The 20,849-nt window shown below is 38.1% G+C and overlaps 1 protein-coding gene across 21 annotated transcripts in view; it reads right to left on the reverse strand.

The window, feature by feature from the left end:
* Positions 1 to 20,849, reverse strand: part of CAMK2D (calcium/calmodulin dependent protein kinase II delta) — a 255,729-nt gene that overhangs the window by 149,925 nt on the left and 84,955 nt on the right. For all 21 annotated transcript variants that reach the window (XM_066996891.1, XM_066996892.1, XM_066996896.1 and 18 more), the window contains one exon: positions 14,844 to 14,903. In XM_066996891.1, the coding sequence (XP_066852992.1) occupies positions 14,844 to 14,903 (60 nt within the window). Of the gene's footprint in view, positions 1 to 14,843; positions 14,904 to 20,849 lie in introns of those variants that run through there.

Here is a 20,849-nt window from a genome sequence, read left to right on the forward strand (position 1 = left end):
GCATGACTGACTTAACCTGCTCTTTGACACCAGCAGAAACAAAAAACAAGACTAGACATCTTTACACTATGCCACAGTTTGCAGTGAACACGCAAAATAAATCTGTTTCTTACACTCACTACCAATCTGAAAAAACACATGATCTGAAAAGTCTCAAGGGAAAAGCAAGGTTACTGTAACTGGTTTCATGTTTCTAGCTATCAGTGTGATGGTGCAGACCTCTATACAATGTCAAATGGTAGTGAACAAAACTTTCCAGTAACCTAGATAACCAAATGCTTCTACAACTAATCAAGATGACATATAAGGAGTTGAAACTTTCAATAACTTGACAGAGCATGAGACAGAGAAATGCAAAGTACCATATCAAGACAGAACATTTCCCTAATAATCCTACTCCATCTCCATCTAAAGGGCTGGGCTCAAAAGTGTTTGCATTAATTTCTGAGTGCACATTGTTTCCCCCTCTATCAATTAACCACCACAGTAAGCCATGCTACCAGAACAGAGGACAACTATAAATTACTATGATTTTCATAACATGCAAGTTTACAAGTAAATGATCATTCCAAATGATTGAAAGGGTTTTGTTTTACAAAAGGCACGGAATGCATATTAACTTAATAGATGACAAACTTGAGGCTTATGATGAAAAACTGCCATTGTCTTTTAATCACAGTCTCACAATAAATGGAAATTGGACAGTTTGTCCTGTCCCACAGGACTATTTGTAAGATGGTAATTAGCTCTGTGGAAACCCACACAGACTTGGATGGAAGAGAAGCTGCAAGAGAGAGCAGGAAGCCAGTCTGCACTCATAAAACCAGACTACTAGCTGCAGTTGAAACACCTCTTTAAATAATCCCCTTATTAGGCAGTCTGTTTAGCACATCCAGCAACTCCCACAATATGTATGCTACAAAAGATAGCTGCAAGGCAGTCAGCTACAATTACGTCTTTAGTTCATCAACCAATCTATCCGAGCTAGACTGCATAGCCATATTCAACATAGCAGCAGCAATAACACAATTGAGATTACACCAAGTAGTGATGGAATACGGTTAAGTAACTCTCAGGGTCACCTGCTAAATAAATGCACAAATAAATTCATTAAATAACCATTGCTCGGACTACACAACTGCTGATACATATGACTGCTATTCACTGCTGTGCAGCACAAGAGTAGAGCTATGGATTTCATTACAGTACTATACTATACAGAACATCTTCAATTTACATGCACCAGGAGCAGAGTGCCATGCTTGGCCCAGGGTGACTGTAATGAGAAGGTAGATGTATTTAAAGAAGACAGATATCTAGAGGACAAACTAAAATTAGAAGCACATTCGCATGGGCACTCCATGAATACTAACACACTACTGAAGCCACTAAAAATAGAACTTCCAAGTTTGGAAGGTGACTGGGAGGATAGAGGTATCATTAAACCCGCACCAACTGGAAAAAATCCTGCATCAGCAGTTCGGTAGGAGTAAAAGTCTCCAGTGCAGAAATCTGCAAAAACAGCCTGAACTGAGCAATTATAAAATATTTATCTAATGCCAGTGATGTTGCACAGTGGTATTAGAGGGGAAAAAGCGTTCAGTCTCTGTGCTCTCTGTGTTAGGTTGCAGCATATTAAAAGCTGAGACACCAGTCCCAGTAACATCTTCTGGTATGCCATGGCTTTCACATGTAATTCCTGGAGCAGAGCAACATGACAGCCTCCCATCAGGATGAAAAGTGAATTTATGACCGTTTTAAGGCAAACATTTGAAGGAGTGAGGAAAATCCTAAAGGACATCTGAAACGTGCTACAAGCTAGACCATGACAGGGGATGGTTGGGGGACAGCTGTCATAATCTGGACCGACCGATTCTGTCCCTGCAGCCACTGAGCACAAGGGGTGAGGTTAGCCAGACTGGCACCAACCGCTGGCACACTGCTGCCATGCAGGGGGACAACAGAAGGCAACATCCCAGCAGAGTTTCAGACAGAATAGGCTAAGCAGGCTTCCTGGGGTCCTGGCGAGGACAGACCTACAGTTATTTAAAAATAAATAAATAAATCTTGCTGTTGCAAGTAGTTTACAAGAGAACTCCTCTCAGGGAAACACAGAAGTAAACAAGAAGCTCTTCAAAATCTAGAAGCTTTTGGTTTTTGTAAGGGGTACTGGCCAGCAGTCTAACTGAGGTGGCTGCCCTCATCACTAAAATCACCACAGATACGGTAATCTGAGCAAGGAAATAAATTGTGCTATGACTTTTCTTCTCTTATGATTTCTCCAGGACAAGACACAGAGATAATTTGTACTGCCACTACTCCTAAAGTGCATTTGCATAAATAGAGAAAACGCCCTAGGTCTACACTGCTAAATAGAGAAGAGTCAAAGACCAATGTTTGACCAGCCTCCCACTGTCACAGCAGTGCACAGTTTCACTGTACGTTACTCATTATCTCCTACGTCAAATTTTACATTTTTATTAAGTAACCAGTTTTCCTGTGTGCTGACCTCAATATTCAAGAAAATTTCTGCACAAGACACAACACCGAAGTTCAACCTATAAAATGTACTTCCAAATGCACAACTTGGAACTAAATAAAAACTGCATTCCAAAGAGTCAGGCCATGTTTACAGTTTTTACTCAAATTCCACTTTCGTTAACAACTTATGTCACAATATTTAAACATGAAAGCGGATGTGTTTTTTTTTTTAAAGGGAGTAAAAACATTTTACAGGGTTGCAGCTGTATTCAAGAACATCCACTTTTCTTTCCAGTACCTTGTTCACTGATCAGCAGGCAAGATTTCAGGGAATGCAACATTGCCAACACTTTGCTCCTGTTCATTTACTGTATAAATATAGTTCTGCCAACTTTAAAATATCTGATTTATTGGAAAAATAGCCCTAAATCTCATCCAGGAAAGCATCCTAAAAACACTCTAATGAAATGCTCAGATCTAGAATTAAAAGCATACAAACGTGACACATGGATTTACACGGTATCTTGTGCATCTGAAGTAACTCATGAAATTAACTTCTTGTGTCAGCCCACTGTAAAAACTTACAAGGACAGCTTAATTTCTTTCTAGCTATGATTTCTCCCCTGCACTCTCCAGCAGATGGCCACCAAGATGATGAGGGGGCTGCAGGCAGCACACGAGGAAGGGCCAGGTCAGATGCTACGCGTCTCACTGCTGCCAGCAGGGAGGCTGTTGCAAAGACAGAGGCAGTCTTCTCCAGGACGCAAATGACAAGGCAAGAGGCAACAGATGCAGGCTGGAATATGGAAAAACCCCAGCTGGGCATACTTACACTTTTATTTATTTATTTATGTTGACAGGAAGGTGGTCAAATACTGGAGCAGGGCCCAGAGCAACTGTGCAACCTCTTTCACGGGAGATGCTCCAAGCTCAGCAGTCTGCATAACCTGATTTTACTGAACATGGCTTGAGGAGGGGGTTGGGACTGGATAACCTCCAGAGATCCCTTTCAACTCACATGATTCCATGATCTATGGTACTTGTCAGGGAGTGGGATATGTAACTAAAGCAAAATGTCTAGGAAGATGTAGTAGCCCCCGGGATTGCCTCTCCTAATAAGCTCCTTGTGTTTGTACCATCTTTGGAAGAGGAGCAAAATCATTCTTAAGCATCACAGCAAGCTCCCAGAGCACAGCTCCTGATTTATGATCACTTCAGCCAGAACAATACTTTGTTGAAAATCAGGAGACCTTCCTTCAGCCTCTCTCCAGTTCCAGCTCACATCCCCAGCTTTCAGCCATTCCCTCACTCAAGTGCCTCCTCCTCCCTACCAGCCATGCCACCCTTCCTGCTTTTTCTCTCTTCTTCTTTCTTCTCCCACCTCTAAAATGATGCTTTTCCCCACATCCCAGGGAGCCAAAGGACAGCGGCAGGGAGGGATAAAGATGGGACACAGCTCAGAAGTGGTACAAACAGGCAAACGCTTTCTCCTCTGAGCCCTTCTGCACAAGCAGGTACATACTGATTGCTCCCCCCAGCCTCCCTGCTGGCAATGGTGACAACTCACTGCCTTTGGGTTAGGATGCAAAATCCTCTAAATGGGCTGATTTTGGCTGCTTGGGAAACAAATGTTGCCTGACTGTTAATTCTCTCTCTCTTTTTTTTTTTTTTTTTTTCCTGGAAAAGTGAGCAGGCCAAGACAGACATGTCCCACTGGGTTCAGCCCACAGCCACAGATTTCAGGACTGTAGCTGGGTTTGTAATGGAAACTACCTGACAACAATCCTACCTCTCATGAGGGCTGCACTAAAGCCATCCAAACAATGACATACAGCCATGCTAGTGAATACACTCTAACCTTTTTTCAGTTTGTTTTCCAACTCAAGTAGGAGGTTCACAAGATTTTTTTCCCAGCATTTGGATATCAACCTGAGAACCAGTGTAGCATTTACCAACTAAACCGTCAACAACAACATCATCTGCACAAAGTAAAGGGAGTAGAACTTATAATATCCCCTAAAAATGCCCCAAAAATATCTGCTCGCTTTACTGAAAGAAAAGAATATTTAAGCTTTAGTAGAGATCTATGTTTTTGGAGGAAAGGGTCCAGAGGAAAATTACATATTTGTGGTTTAGCTGGGAGTCATGATGTCTCTGCATATGTATAACACGTGGTTGCAGATTCATAACAAACCAAGCTTTCAAACAAAAAAATGTAAGTTTTCAAAACTTAATCTCTAAAAAGAGAGTAATTTATTTTAACCTGGTTTATTTATATGGTTCTTGAAGTCAGCAGCGCAATTATGAAACTCTTTGTTCTAGAAAGCATGCGCAGACATTAAGCAAAAAAACCCAAATCAAAACACAAATGGGAAGTGCAGTGCCTATCCTAGCACTGACCCCTTGCAGCAGGTTCCTCAAATGAGATATTCAAATTCTGCTTCCCCTTTCTGTGGATTACTCTATTTTACATTTAAAATGCCTGGCTACACAAGCATAACTGACTGTATGGAAAGAAAGCTTATTTAGAAGCTGCTAGACACAGCGTGAAAAGAATTTTCATGTGTTTAAGAAAATATACAAAACCAGCTATAAGCAGGCTAGGAAAATCCTTCAAGGTCTGGCTCACGCTTGATTTATACTTTATCATTACCCATTTTGGCGCAAATAATGCATATACTTTCTGTGGCAAAAAAATGACAACTTTTGTGTCAAATCTTAGTGAAATCTTATTTCCTCAGTATATTATGGATGTTGCTCCAGTTAGCAGGGACGTTGCAACCAGCAATGCTTCACTTGAGCTAGAATAATCTCACCCTCCATTTAAAGGAAAGAATAGCCTAGTGTGGCATAGTAATGTTATCACCTATGCTAAAATACATTTTTATGCTCCACAGTAACCCAGAAGAGTAAAACCAAAAGACTCCACGCCACTTTTAACAGAATAAAAGGATTATGTTCTAACTGAAACAGGGACAAAAGGTATAACACCTAATAAATTTGCCTTTAGAGTTCTTTGCTTTGGCACACAGACAGACCACATTATCTGATACTTAATGCTACATATTGGAAATTACTGATTCCCTGACTGGCAGTAAATTTAAATAATTTAGCTATGATTTTTTTTTCTTTTTTGACATTTCACTCCCTTTTAGTGGCACCAAAAGGTCTACAGAAAGTAAACAGACACCACACAGCCCCTTCCCCACAAAATTCTTACAATATCAGTGGTGAAAATCTTCAGTCTCTTCACCTTAAACATCACCTATGCGTCCCCAACTACTTCGACAATCAGGGAAACCGAATGCATAGAAATAGCAAAAACAACTCAGAATGAAGACTGCAGAAAAGTCAGGTGCAATGGAAAAAAAAATAGATAAAAAAAAAAGCCCCCTTGTGCCTTCCTGCCTGCTTCATTCTCGTTACAGTGCATTTAACGACACTACTAGCTACCACAAAAACAGCTGCTGTATTTCGTTGTTGCACTTCACTGTTTGACTACAACCTGTAACCACTTTTTGAGTTTAAGCTCTGAATCTGTTATTTTACAATATCCATTAAATGGGGTTTTGCATTAAGTATGAAATCATGTAATATCACTGGTTTATTTGGTTTCTTGATGTTTTAATTCTCTCTAGTACTGTGGTTCACCTTATTCATCAAGGAGATTACAAATTTAATAATTCAATTCAAAGGAAGAGATTTTAAATTGTCGAAATAATTATCTCATCATAGCAGTAAATGTTATTAAAGAAAGTGAGATCTATATATCAGACCCATAAATTTCTGGTTTCTATATATAGTTAATATATTCCTGAGGGAGGACCATATTTATTGAGCATAAATTCATGTAGTTGAGTATTTGTTTGATTTTCACTGCATCAAAGAATTGTGTTACTACCTTTAAAGCTTGTTTTTTCGATGGTTTTCTGTGTGTGTTTTTTTATGTAAAGAGTGAAAACTGAAATTAAGCTCAGAAAAATATTGTGCTAAAGAAGTACATCCACCAAACCTGAACAGGCCTGATTCTTATTCCACATTGGGTTTATACAGTAACTTAACCAATGCCAGCTGAGCTACTCTCAACTTTGCCATGGTACATCAAATGAAATTCAGAAAGGATTTACTGATTCCACATCTGTTGTATATCAAGAATCTGAAAAGAAACACTATTGTGAATTTACGTGAAATCCCATGCACAAATGTGGTGAGTAAAACATAAAGGACTCACATAAATGGGACAGAAAACCCACGTATCTTTAATTACCCTTTGTCTAAAATGGACAAGATAACATGAAGTTTCTTATTTTCCCCCCACGAATTCTCCCAGAATTTCACAAATTCTACGCTGATGTTCTGTGTTACTGTGGAAAGAGATGAGAAAACACCAAGGGGAAGGCTTTTTCCTAAAGCTGCACTTCTGAATAACTAAGCCGAATGCACGCGTTAATAGTTTGATGAGGAATAGCACCAAGTCTGGGTGCTGCGTTTCCTCAGCAGTTTATGGGATGTTCCCAACTCGAAGCACGGAAACCAGAGAGGACTGCAAACAGACACCAACACATTTATGAAGTCAGCTCAGAGATTTGTTTTCGCCTGGTGTCGCAGGCTGTCCTGGAGCTAGCCTGCCTCTTGACCTGCTGCAAAGCCACTTTCCCTTGGAAAGATGCTGCTCCACACTCCCATATGCTGGTCCAGCTCGTTCTTTAAAAATGAGACAACTTCTGCTATTCTGTCCTGAAGCACAGCAACTCATGGCAGTGAGCACTGCCACAGCTCCAGTCTGATGGCGGCTATGCAAACAGATCCGCGCACAACTGGCTCAGGCCTATTAGGGCTGACACGGCACAGTTTCTGCTTGGCAGTCCTACTTACCTCTAAATATCCTGGCTTATAAAGCCACTCAGGGACAACCTGTCTTGTTGCCAGGAGGACTTCATTTATCACCCGAAGGGCTGCCACATGTCAGTAAAATCTGCTGTGGCCTTTCGGGAAGAAATGAAGGTTCATCAGTCTGACCTGAGCCTGATGTAGCTGGTTAGCGGATCCTGCCTGCTTGCCATATCTTATACAACATCTGCGGGGGGAGGCGGTGGCAGCAGAAAGGGAAGGAATAATGTGCACTAGTGAAGCCAGATGTGTTGGCACCACCATGTGAAAACCCGAAGGTTCTGCTTATTCACAGTGATCCTATTACACTGCACAAACTGTTCCAACTTTTGCCGTGTATAGCTTTTGACAAGGGGGAACGTAAGGGTAGCAGTAGCCTTTGCAGCAGGTACAGGGAGAAAAAGTGGGAAGTCTGATTTAGGAAAACACTACTCAGTTCAGCATAAACCCTGCAACAACAAACTCGACCAGGAAATAAAAAAAAACACTTGACTCAGCAATTTTTCAGACTGGGTCAGGACCTGCATCGTTGGGCTAATACTGTTTTTATCAATTGTTGGTACCTCATAAACCAGAATCACAACAGCAGGCTCTAAATCAACATCAAAAGGAGTCATAATAAGATGGTGTAGCAGTGTTAAACCCACAAAAATACATAGATTACTAGCCTACAAATCACAGGCTGCTAAAATACAATTTGACAAAGTTAAAAGAGGACCAACAAATCAAAGTTTAACAAAAGAAGGTAAAGCTGGAAATCATGTCAGTGGCAATGGATTTCATGGTGAAGAGATGATTAAATTCCTTTCACTTTTTCTTTACAAATTTCTAAATTATTAAATTGGAAGCACTAGAGAATGTAAACAGATGTAAAAATAATAGTTGCTTAAGATGACAGAAATCCTCTGTGGGAATTTGTTTGGTAATAGAGGTAAATTTTTAATATAGCTTGACATGTAATCATTACAAAGTGCTAGGTTCTCCAAAGAGAAAGCTTAACCAACATTTATGTCTTCCATTTTAAACTCAATTATGTTAATCAGCTGCAGTAAGTAAAGAAAATGTATACATGGTGATGTTGCAGTAATCTTGTTATGGTAAGAATCTGAGAAATCAGCAACACTGAAAATCAGACAACTGTGCAAACTACTGCAGTCCAGCACAAACTGTTGGAGCTTTGTTACTAAAGGAGCTTGAGCTGTTTGCCCAAAATTTCCTACCACAATGTGATAGAGGAAGCAGTTTAAATCACTCAAGAAATATTAGAAAAGGAGGAGGCTGGAATTCAAGGTTACTGCTGGAAGAAGAAAATAGCAGTATTACCAACGACAGATCAGGGGGAAAGGACTCAAGTGTTTCCTCACAAGGGCTGAAGTTCAGCATCATTTTAATTCTCCCTGAGAGTACAGGAGTCTGGACTGGCAGTAATGAACAGAAACTAATACTACTCTGTTGGAACAGAGTAGTATTACACAAAAGAAAGATACCTGATCTCACTTCTTATTTTTGTCTGTTTATTAGTATACTATGAGAAAAAAAATACATGGGCTATGAAGGAAGCAGAATTTTAGTGTTGCTGTGGACATCACTGATATATTTCTGAAGTATTTCTGAGTAACAAATAAAAAATACTTTTCTATAAAGAAGCAAAAGGGATAAAACTCATTTGTCAAACAAGTAACGAGCTATATGCTGAAATAGCTATTGTTTATAATTTCACACTTATCCAAAAAAAATTGATATACAAGATGAAACAAACGTTATGTTCTTTTAAACACAAGTCAGTGGCTGACTTTTTACTACAATCACTCCAATACAAAGAGCTGAGGCAGGCAGAGGCAGAAATCAGAGGCAGAAATCAGAAAATAAGCAATAAGTATTGCTAAGAAATAATTATAGGTGAAAATGATGAGGCAGTTCTGTATTTTCTAAATAAAACTTCATATATACATGAAGTCTGTAAACCTTCATGGATACATCAAGTCTGAAATGTTGGAGATGTGAAAAAAAGAGAACAGAAAATACCATTTCTTACCACTTTTCTTTTAGGCATTTTTCCTACACCATTCATTAGGCATTATGACCAGATAATTCAATAGAGAAGAAATCATGGGGTAAAAAGTGAGTAAACCAAAAAGATCCTGAAAAACTAACTGAATTAGTTACATGCAAAGCAGTATCTGGACAGAGATACTCTACTTTCAGAGATATTCTGGAGCTACACTTGCACATGAAATGAAAACATCTTCTACAATGAAAGTTTCCATGACACTTCTGTGTCAGATATAAACACAGCCAGTAAGGATTGTCCAGCTCCCTAGGTGCTTAAGACAAAGAATCATTGCCTTTCAGTATTTCTTCAACAATACTCAGGTTTCCAAAAATAATGGCCTGAATTCAGTTCTGAATACCAGGAGTATATGCATCAACACTTCTCAGTACAAGGCTTAAAAAAAAAAAAATCATCCACACTTCAAATCGGAAAACACCATATCCATAAATAATTCTCATGGTTGATTACTTTCACTGCCAGAAAACTAACTCTGTGCTTAACTTCATAACTTACAGTCATGTTTCTTTTTTTTTTTTTTTCCTTAATAAATAACATTGCCTGGTTATCCTTTTAGACCTTATATCACCTCCTTTACGCAGATCATACCTACTGACATCTGGATGTTAAAGCCAGCCTCAAGTACTCTAGAAGTGGCTTCTGTTGGCAGATACCAAATAAATACTATTTTCCTGTCTCTGACTGTTATTTCCATGCATCTGAGAATGGTATTTCCCTTGTTTTAAAGTGTCTCAATGAGATTTGTGTTCAAGTAGTTATTTCCTGTCATCACAGGCTTTTCGAAGTCACTATTTTCCAAAATGCAGGCACTCATCTTTTAAGACCAACAGTCTTTCTTAAATTTGTGACTCTACAGCTCCTTAGTCCCAAAACATCAACCTGATACCATTTTTTGTTTCAATCTGTAGATAAAAATACTGAACCAGACTTCTTTAGAACTCCTCTACAGAAAATCCCATCACATGATAACTAACATTTTACACTTTCATTGTGGTTATCAGTTTTTCTAGTACTGCTAATAAAAAATATGCTGATCTTCCCTAACAACAACAAAAAAGAGCACATACTACAGAAGTAAAACAGATGCCTTACAGATGGCAGTTGATGCTATGAGCCAGATTTGTGACTTCATTAAAAGGATGTCAAGTGCACTTGGAAAAATCTATGTCTTAAAAAAATGTGCTGCACCCAAAAAGTGTTTTTCAAATGACTGTATGTTTCAATATGCTTAGCTAACTGTAAATATAACGTATCCATATCAAGCAATACAACATTTCTGTATCATAATGAATTACGATGGATTTCTTTAATTTGCAAGAACTTAAAAGGGCTAGATATCTGGATTTTGATTTAATTACCTTTGTTTCCTGACACCTGACTAGTGAGGGTAATCACCAGTAGTTTAGATTTCTCATACATGAGTTCAGAAGTTGCTGTCTTACCTTAGTTCAAAATCATTCTTCTAGTGGAATTTCCTAATAGATAATTCAGATGAAGAATTTAGCTCCCTCAATAGATGCTTAAATGCTTCATCTGTGAACCTTCTGTAGGTATGTCAATTCCTGAAACAATAATCTTATGTCTCAAATACTTCCATAAAGGCAGTAGAAAATATAATCATTTCTTCTCAATTTTTGTGCTTAGTAATTCACAGAGATTATTTTCAGAGATTCAAATCAAGAAATGAGATGAAAATATTTTCATGCCTCCTTAATTTCAGAGTTCTATCCCTTTGAAAGAAAGAATTCTGATTTGGTCTTCCCCTAATTCTTTCCTCATATGCTATGCTCTTCCAGATCTTTGGTTCCATATCTACATTTAAAAAAAAATCAAAACATTCGTGACTAATTTTAAGACTCCTCTGCCAATGCCAGAACTTCTTAAGTGTATATGAATACAGATTAAAATTGAAAGACTTTTTAAAATGTCATCCTAAGATTTCTTAACAGCATAATGGCACTCACCAAAAACAAAACAAGCAAACAAACAAAAATCAAGTCAGATATGAAATAGTTATAAAAATGGTATTCTTGTGAAGCTAAAAATAGGTACATTGATTGTTAAAAAGTTTAGCCCTGAATTCTTTCTTGTCCTGATGAAATAACTAAATGCTAAATTTTTCTACTAATTATGTACTAATTGGACACCTGCCCTGGAACTACAAAAACAGTGATCTGTAATTTTTCTTTTTTTTGACCATGTTCTGTTTTCTCTGATAAGACAAATGGAAAATTAGTTCCAGTGGTTTAGATTGTTTTTCAAACTCCATTCCTCTAAAGAAAAGAAAAAAAAAAACTTGCTCACATAAAAGCTATAATGTGTTTACTCACAGACTGAAATCTAAAACTGATTCAATACAGCTTTGCTGCTTTACTCTGACTGGAGGGAAAGTATCAAAAAGGTAACTTGAAAGGGTTTTTTTTACCCTAAAGTATCTTTTTTAGTCTCAAGACACAAAAGATAATTAATTGAAGAGGCCATAAAGTACTCTAGAAAGGAATAATATTATATATGTATTATTTTAGAAATAAAGCTAAGCTAAAACTGACACCTTTAAACCAAGTCACTTTTAGAAGTGAGATTTAATCAAGCTAACTAGGAAGAATAAATAGGAAGAAGCCTGAAAGAAAAGAGAAAGTTTTACTGAATTCTAACTTCAGAAAACTGCCATTCAGCAATGAATGTGCAATGTTCATAAAGACAAGTAACTAAAAATCTACACTGGCAGAAGATAAAGAAAAGCACTGAGATTGTCTTTGAGAAATTGTCCAATCAATTAAACTACATTTCTGCTTTCCCATAAAGATTGCATTTGAAAAAATGTTTTTAGAACTATTTCTTAAATCATACATATTTATGTTAACTTGACAAGTTCCTTTTTCAAAACATCTGTTATTTTCTGGGCTATTAGAAATTAATCAGTGGTAGTCAACTCACGAAAAAATACAGATAAAGTCAGAATTTTATATTCATGGACTTGTTAATATTTTTAAGCACATACACTTTATCATACATAATAAAATTTGTTTACAAGGGTTAATCTTTACCATTCTGACACGTACAAAACACTGTAATCTGTGACTACAGCTGAATTGCCTTTCTCTGTACACTTCCCTTTTCACTATTAGTACTTCCTAGTACGATGTAGTATTACCACCCATCAGAGATCACTGCTTCAGAAAAGGCACGTGATAGCAATGCGAGAATAAGAGGTTGAGCTTGGTGAATGGGCAGCATGCACTGCAAGGATTTCAGGGTTACAGCTGGCTGGCTCGGGGCATGACTGCAGGAGTGATGGCAAGGGATGAGAGCAAACCTTGGCCAGGGCTGGAAAAAGCCCGCATGGGAACATCTCGGGGTGCAGGGGGAGGCCAGGAAGAGAGGACAGGCGCCTGGCTGAGCCTGGACAGCCAGCTAGGCACCCGACGGGAACCTCTTCAGCTCAGTAGCTTACCTATGACTTCGCAGGCCTAAAATCATTACCTTTGCAAAGTTTTAAAAACAGTTTCTCCTTTTCAGACCACATTTACCATTTTCCTCCAACACAAGAACGAGAAACAATGTGGCCTTCACTACTGCAATTATGCAAACAAGGAACTTTCGCAGCAAAGTTAATTGGAAAAATCTTTTTCAGGCAGATACACTGGCAGGGTTGGCGGAATAATTGAAAGTAGAAATTGAACAAGGACAGAATTTTGTGCCTGCTGTCAAACTCCTGGCCTGTTATTTCTGTATCATGAAAAGTTTCTAGCAGGTCTAGAACATGCCATTTTTTCCCAGACGGGGTAAAAGATTTTGCTTTATAATCCTCTGACTCAGTTGTATACCTTGGTAACAAAGCATGGAATTTGTGCTGATTTACGTAACTGTACCCATCTGTCAGCAAAGTTGCAATTGTCTGCTTGCATTTCTGATCGTACATTCACAAACATATAATCACCGTATATGGAATAGCTGGTTTGCCAAAGAGGATCTGGACCCTAATATTGGTTTGAATTACTCAACAGAGCTAAGAAATATGATCACATGAATACAATTTAGATATTTGTTCTAACAGAGTTCTTCTGTGTACTTCAGCTCTTCCACTTCATCAGTTTATTACTGGTTTTTATTCTTCTTCCCTGGGAGGTTCAAATTCACAAATGTACTCTAACAATAATTACAGGAAGGCACAGATGAACTACTCTAAAGAAAGATTAGCACTATACACATAACCACAGCTTTCAACAATTGCACCTCTTCCCTTGTCTTCTGTCACTTCACAATGCATAAATTTTGGCTGGGATAAAATAATGCCCATAACTCTACTCTTCGTGTTTAACCAAATTTGCATGTGAAACCTCCAACCCTTTGAGACTGCCTAAGAGAGCTTTTTCAAAGATTCGGTATTTCATTTTGAACTGTGGTTTGTTTGTTTTCCATTTACAATTATTATTAAAAGGAAAGAGCTGTTTCTTTCCCAGACATAAAACAGTTAGATTAGTCTAAAAAGGTCACAATGACTAACTTACATTAGCTAAAAATGAAAAGGAGAAAAACTAACCAGAAGAAAAAGCAAGCAGACTGCCAAGTGCTTCTGTACCAAATATATGTGTTTATTTAAAACAGTGAGGTTACTAGTTTGTCTGATGACAACTTCCAAGACTGTGCATGGGGATAGAAAAACAAGATGGACAGGATATGCAGACACCTTGGGTATGGCATATATTCTTGTAACAGAGACACCCTTGGCATTTTATTCACTGTCTGAAAAAAACAGCTCCAACTACTTAAAGATCAAAGTACTTATCTTTTTCTACTCGTTTTTAAAAACAAGGAAACAGAAAACACACACAAAAAAAAGAAAAAGACAAGCCACATTTTTTAATGCTTTCCATGAATGTTGGAGTAGGGAACATACAGTTCTAGAAATAAAAGGAGGGGAGCTTTCTGCACCTACCTATCTTTTCTACAGCAGAACGGAATCTCATACACAAAATAAAACAGGATAAAATAAGCACCTCAGTAAAAACAACACTAACTTTACTGACATTGGTCTGTCTCTTTTTGCAACATATGCTGTTACATGAAATTCTGCAGGTCTCAGAAAGTCATGAGCAGTACTGGAAATAACTCCTCCTACACACTGCTCAAAAAAACCCCAAACACCTGGCGCAGACAGCTCATTGATGGCAGAGCAATAGCTCAGAGAAGATGAGAACAGTACACACTGCTCTAGGTGACCTGTTGGGATATTACATCTCACAGAATTCTGGTGGAGCACCAGAGTATAAAGAAACTGTCTTGCCTGAACATATTACCGTTTGATTTCTCTGAGCTGCTATTTGTATTTGTTATTTTGTATTTTCCCCTCAATTTTCTAATCTGGTGTCTACTGTATAAAGTAATTAAATGTTCCTACCAATATTGGGATGCTTCAAGAGACGACAGATTCTAGCTTCTCTTTCCAGTTTCTGGTGATCTGCAACAAAAGAAAGCAGAAAGTTGCTTTTAGAATGAAGATGAACACAATTTGGCATATTTGCTTTATGAAGAAAAAGTACATTATTTGATACACTCTTTAAAAAAATACTTCCTTTATTTAGATCCTTTAAGACTTTACACTGAATCTGTGTGCAATACTGAAATTAGGTTACTGCATCCAACCACTTCTTCGATGGAGTACTGCAGGCACTGTTCCAGTAGAAAAATCAAGCTGCCAATGTAATGGGGAGAACAGGAAATATTCATGCCATGACCTATAATTATCAGGCAATAAACCATGTTGCAGCATTAATCAAAATAAGGACAACCTGAATCTCTAGTGCTATCTTAAATCCTACCTGTTAACTGCTTTAATGATACCGGCTGTACTAGGTACACAGTTCAACACGTGGCAATCACTGTGACAACATGCCAGCACTCCTGCTACGGCACTTTCTCATGCAGTACCATGCTACAGGAACTTCCAGTAACTAATGACCAGCAATTACTATATTTCCAGCAGGACTAATCTCTCTCACAGGCCGATTATTCATTAACCTGAACATATCCTGAACACTTAGGTCCAGGTCTATCATTTCTTGGTCCCTCCAATCCCTCTGCCATTTGATTCTTTTAAAACTTTGAGCAGAAGCAGCAGGCTCTAGGTCTGAACTTTCCTTGTACACCACTGAGGCCTAAACGATGCTTCTGGAGATAAAATTTATGTTGAAGTCCATTTTACTTAAGTTGCTTTCTGTTTTTTTCTCTTTTTTTTTTTTTTGTAGCACACTTTTGTTGTATTTGCTCCAAATACCACCATTTATAATACTACTGCTGCTGCATTTTGGTTAACATTAAGTAATATATTATTTGTTCTATATAATAAACATGAGTGTCGGGAAGGTGCATAATTATTTACACTGGAAATAGATGAAGGTTTTCAGGTATATTATAATGTCTAGGGTCAGGCAGTAAAGATCACAGACACACAAAGGAATCCACAGTTTGCAACACAAGCTACTAGACAAAAAGGTTTCTTTGGGCAATATGGATGGGGAATGAAGACAAAGACAGAACACATTGGAACCACTGATCAGAACCTGATTACTTGAGTATGAACTGCTAACCTGAAATACTTTAAATATGGTATGAAGAAATACTTTACTCTTTGTTCCGATACAAGGAAGATCACCTCTACACCTGTAACTTCTGCATTATATAGGAGACTAGAGTCCTTGGGCTAAGTGAAATAAAACACATAATGCTTTCTAACTCTGATTAATTTTTGTATCTTATTAACATACTTCAGTTTGCCTTGTAAAAACTGGTTCATTTTGTTACCTTCCATAACAATATCACAATCAAAAGCCAACACACTCAACAGACTCAAAAAAAAAAAAAAAAAAAAAGAAAAAAAGAGCAAAGCAGCATTTTAGGATCTTAGTTTTTAAGAATTATATACATGAGTTTGGTAGGACCAATTGAGACAATTATTTCCTGACTCTGTAATCAGTAACAACCTCCCTAGCCCCCAACTGGCAGAGGTAACTCAGGCAGTAAAATATGCAATTTTGAGATAATTAAAACAGCCAGCTACTGCCTACTGTAATTCTGTAATTCCAACAGACTTCTAGTCCCTTTATCCTCATTTTCTGCAGCACAATTTCTAGGGATGCTAAGAATGCTAAGCTTTTGTCAAGAGGCAGAAGAACAGCATACATTCAATTTCATAATATTAGCTAAAAATAGTTTTTCAAAATTAGAGGAGAAATAAACTGTAAAATGTTCTTGGAGATGAGGCTGTACTGCTATTATTTTAACCAGCTACACTTGGATATCCAAGTATGTTACAATAACCCACCCTTCACAGGAGCTCAAACTTCAGATGTTATGCAAGTAATCTGGGTTGTGCTCTCTCTGCAATCCTAACTATCTGCATTACATTTGAGAACACTCCTAACAACTGAAAGGGGAAATTCTTAGCTTTTCTTCCACCCCATAAAAACTTTAGTCCAACCAATAATTTCTGAGCTGAATAACTAGCATTCAGAAAATAAAAAAACTTAATCTACAAAAGAACAGTAGGTATCACAATACCACAGCAAGAATGAATAAATTATCTGATTTTGTAACACAACTCTTGTTATATTAAGGTCTATTATGGCATCTGTTCTTCCTCGTAACACCAACAGTGTTACTAGGTTATCTTTCAAAGACATCATAGTCCCTCTGATACCAGTCAGACATTGGAATCTGTTGGAAAAGAGTCAAATAAGGTTCAAGAAAAATACACCATAAGATACACCTTAGGTGCCTGCATAACAATAGTGCGGTCCTGAAACCCTCCTCTGAGCTGGTGCTCGACTCCACAAATTGCCTTGGCACTCTTCCTTTCACCTTTCTCTTCTGTGCAGAGTCATACTGTCCCCAGATCAAGCTGTGCACAATCCCAAAGCTCTCCTTTCCGAATTATGTGAGGGCTGAGGAAGATTTGCAGGCACCTTTTACAACAGGCAGTTTGGGCTGTGTGGAAAACATACTCACTCTTTAAAATCAAGCATTAGGTACTCCACCTTTTAGAGAATTTAACAAAAACAGAATCAGGGCAGTTACCCCAAAAGTGAGAAAACCAAATTCACAGCATGGTGACACAGATGGTTGTGCCAGCATAACCGAGCCAGGACAGTGCAGTGCAACAGCAAGGGTGGCCAGTGGCCTGTGCTGCTGCCAAAAAAACCTCTTACGAAATTGCAACTTTACTTTCCTGGAGATCACTTTGGCTTCAGACTGCCCACTAGAGAGGTGCTCTACCCACAGCTCGTCAGCAGGACAGACAGACTCAGGATGAGAGAAGCAGCAGCAGTGGGGCAGACGGCGCAGCAGGCGCATAACAGCAATTCTGGGTGCTTAGCGTGGAGTGGGCAGGCCCCAGCTCCCTCCTGCCAGGATTGCTTCATGCAGAACGCATCAACAGCCCCTGCACAAAGTCCACGAGGTGCGACGGGAGCAGTGACCACAACATAGCTATCTTCCCGGCAGGCTGGTGCCGGGAAGTTCCTTATATATATCCTGGCTGGTGGAACAGCACTGAGTGCTAAGGCCTGGGCTAGCATCCTGAGTGCTGTTTCTCCTGCCACCGATGGTCCCTGTTCCTGTAGCCAGCCCAGCAAGGCTTGCAAAACACACAGAACAACTACACCTCCTGATCTCAGGCACGACCTCTTAAGTGTGATTATGACATAACTAAAAAGACAAATAGTAACTATTCCAGTCCTCTGGGATTCTGCTGAGTTTATTTAAAAAAAAAAAAAAAAAAGAAAGAAAAAAGATGTCTAGAAGAATATATCTAAGATTAATTTACTGATGAACTTTGGACTATTTTTTTCTTTTCTTTTTGAATCATTACCAAACAGCAATTCAACTCCTATGCCTGCCTGCAGCACTTACTACAGATGTTCTTAAAAACTCAGACAGGATACTAAAGGCTTATCCATGTAGACCCAGGTGTCATAATACAGTAAAGCGTAAGCCTGGAACTCTGAACATGAATAACTGTAACCAACTGACCTCTAGAAAGTGACAGAGTACAGCCTGTGTATGGAAGTCGGACAGAAAGCATAAACGCTTCCTCAATGCACTCAGCAGGATGTCTCCTGACCACAGCGTTTCAGAGTGTGTGGGGACAGAGGCACAAGCTGGGCAGGAAAATCCTAACCTCCTGCTGGAGCTGTCTCAGGTGTAATAGGCATCCTTACAAGGGAGAGGTGCTTGACAGACAACTCAGGGTCTGAAACATTCAGAACCAGCTTCTTAAAGATAAGCTCCCACAAATCTACGCGAAGTGAAGCAGACAGGCCTATTTTACATGCATTTGGAAAGCAAGCTATTAAATCATATCAAATAATAATGTAAGAGATACATTAAGAGTGCTTTCCTGACAGATCCTGACAGCTTAATATCAGGTAATTGTCCTTGATTAATGAACACTATTTTTTTGGGTGATTCACTTCATCCAACCATTTAAGGCATACTTAATAAAAACATCAGTAAGCACAATTAATTACATCAACAGAGAGGTCAATGACAAACAGCGATGACTTTTAGTGCAAGAAGTCCTGTATAAATAATAGCTATTCAGCTACTGCAACAAACTTTAAGGTAGGACGAAGTCCATAGAAGACTTCAAGAAGTAAGGGGAAGGAGGGACATGCTGTGAGTACCCACTACGCTTCTTGTGTTAAAAACAAGCAAATCTGGATCTGTGCCACAAGCACTGCCATGCAGCTACAGGAGGAGGGAAGCGGGGATGGAAATGCCAAAGCACTCTTCCAAGAGGAACTGAGCATCAGTTTTCAAATACAAACTGGCTGGCAGCTCAACCAACACAGAACCTGAAGCGTAAAGAAAAACAAAATAAATAAATAAATAAAAGGGGAAAGCAGTCAGTAACCATAATCAGATTGCTCCAAGACATCATTTTTACAAGTAGCGTTTGTGTGGCTGCTTTTCATGAATCAGGTGGGAATCTAAAACGTAAAAAGACAGGATAAGTTGGATTTGGTAAGAATGCTAAGGAAACATCAAAATATCCTGGACATGGCTGCCATGTAACTCTTAAAAGGAACGCTATTGTAACAAAATAAAAAGAAAATGTGAGGACATAATAGAGAAATATATTGAATAAAACTAACTATAAAGGCACAGCATTTACTTTTGCATTCTCTGAAAAGTTAAGATTTCCAAAGTCAAATAGTGATCAAGTAGGCATTGATTCAGCACGAGAGATTAAGGCAAACACTGACTTCTGCTGCTCTAGCCATCCTCTCTAGACCAACGGGGTAAACTAGCCACAATGTAAAAAATGTCAGCCTCTATAGTCAGGATTATATATTTTTTTAAATACAGAAATACAGCAATATTTTTGCTCATAGAAATGCAAGTATTTGGTTTCTACATTGCAAATCTAACTTGATATGTTGACAAGAAATTTTGTCATGTTTGATAAAAAAATAAATGCTATCCTGCAATATGAATGAAATAATAATCCAAAAACAAACAAACAAAAAACCTCTGAAAGCAAATAACATGCAGCTTAAGCATGTGTTGGACTCGATGACCCTTGTGGGTCCCTTCCAACTCCGGATATTCTATCATTCTATGTTTAAATATCACTTATTTAAGGAAGGAGCTCTTCTGTACATTTTCCTCTTTGTAAGGGATGCTATTCTTGTGGGGTTTTTGTTGTTGTTGTTTATCCTATTTAAAAAATAAACAAAGCACATAAAAAGCTAGTAGTTTTCCTTCAAGTTACACGCGTAAGAACATTATTTTAATACAACATTTTTTCCTAAAAGTTTGCGAGACTTTTTGAAGCCCAACAGAAAAGTAGAGCATAATTCAGCTTGTTTTCTCTACGATAATTGTACACTTTTAAATAAAGTATTTGAAATTAAATTGCAAGATTTGCTGCGACACAACTACTATCAACTTCACAAATTTCCGCAAATACCTGCTTTGGAAAATAAAACTGTTATTTCTGAAATATGCTAAAATTGAAATATGGTGCTTTAAACCTTCCATAAAATTATCATGCATCACAATAATTGCATGCCAAGGTTAGCTCCAAAAATAATAAGAAATAGACAAGTTTAGAAAAAGTTGTTATGGATGACAACTCTTAGGGTCAATAATTCAGAATCAGATGCTAAAATAAAATAAAATGAAATAAAATGAAATGAACTAAACTAAACTAAAGTAAACAAGCCTGACTTGTAGTTAGATATACGTGTTTAAATGAACGATGATAACAGATTTACAACAAAATATTAAAAGTGATTTCTTTCTTTAAAGTAGTTAGCACTAATGGCTTATAAAACATTTTAAAACTGGAGGAAAAAACATGAAAGGGAACTTCATTATTTTTTCTAGATAACTTGCACTTCCC

This window comes from Anser cygnoides, chromosome 4, assembly GCF_040182565.1.
Source record: "Anser cygnoides isolate HZ-2024a breed goose chromosome 4, Taihu_goose_T2T_genome, whole genome shotgun sequence".
Taxonomy (NCBI): Eukaryota; Metazoa; Chordata; class Aves; order Anseriformes; family Anatidae; genus Anser; species Anser cygnoides.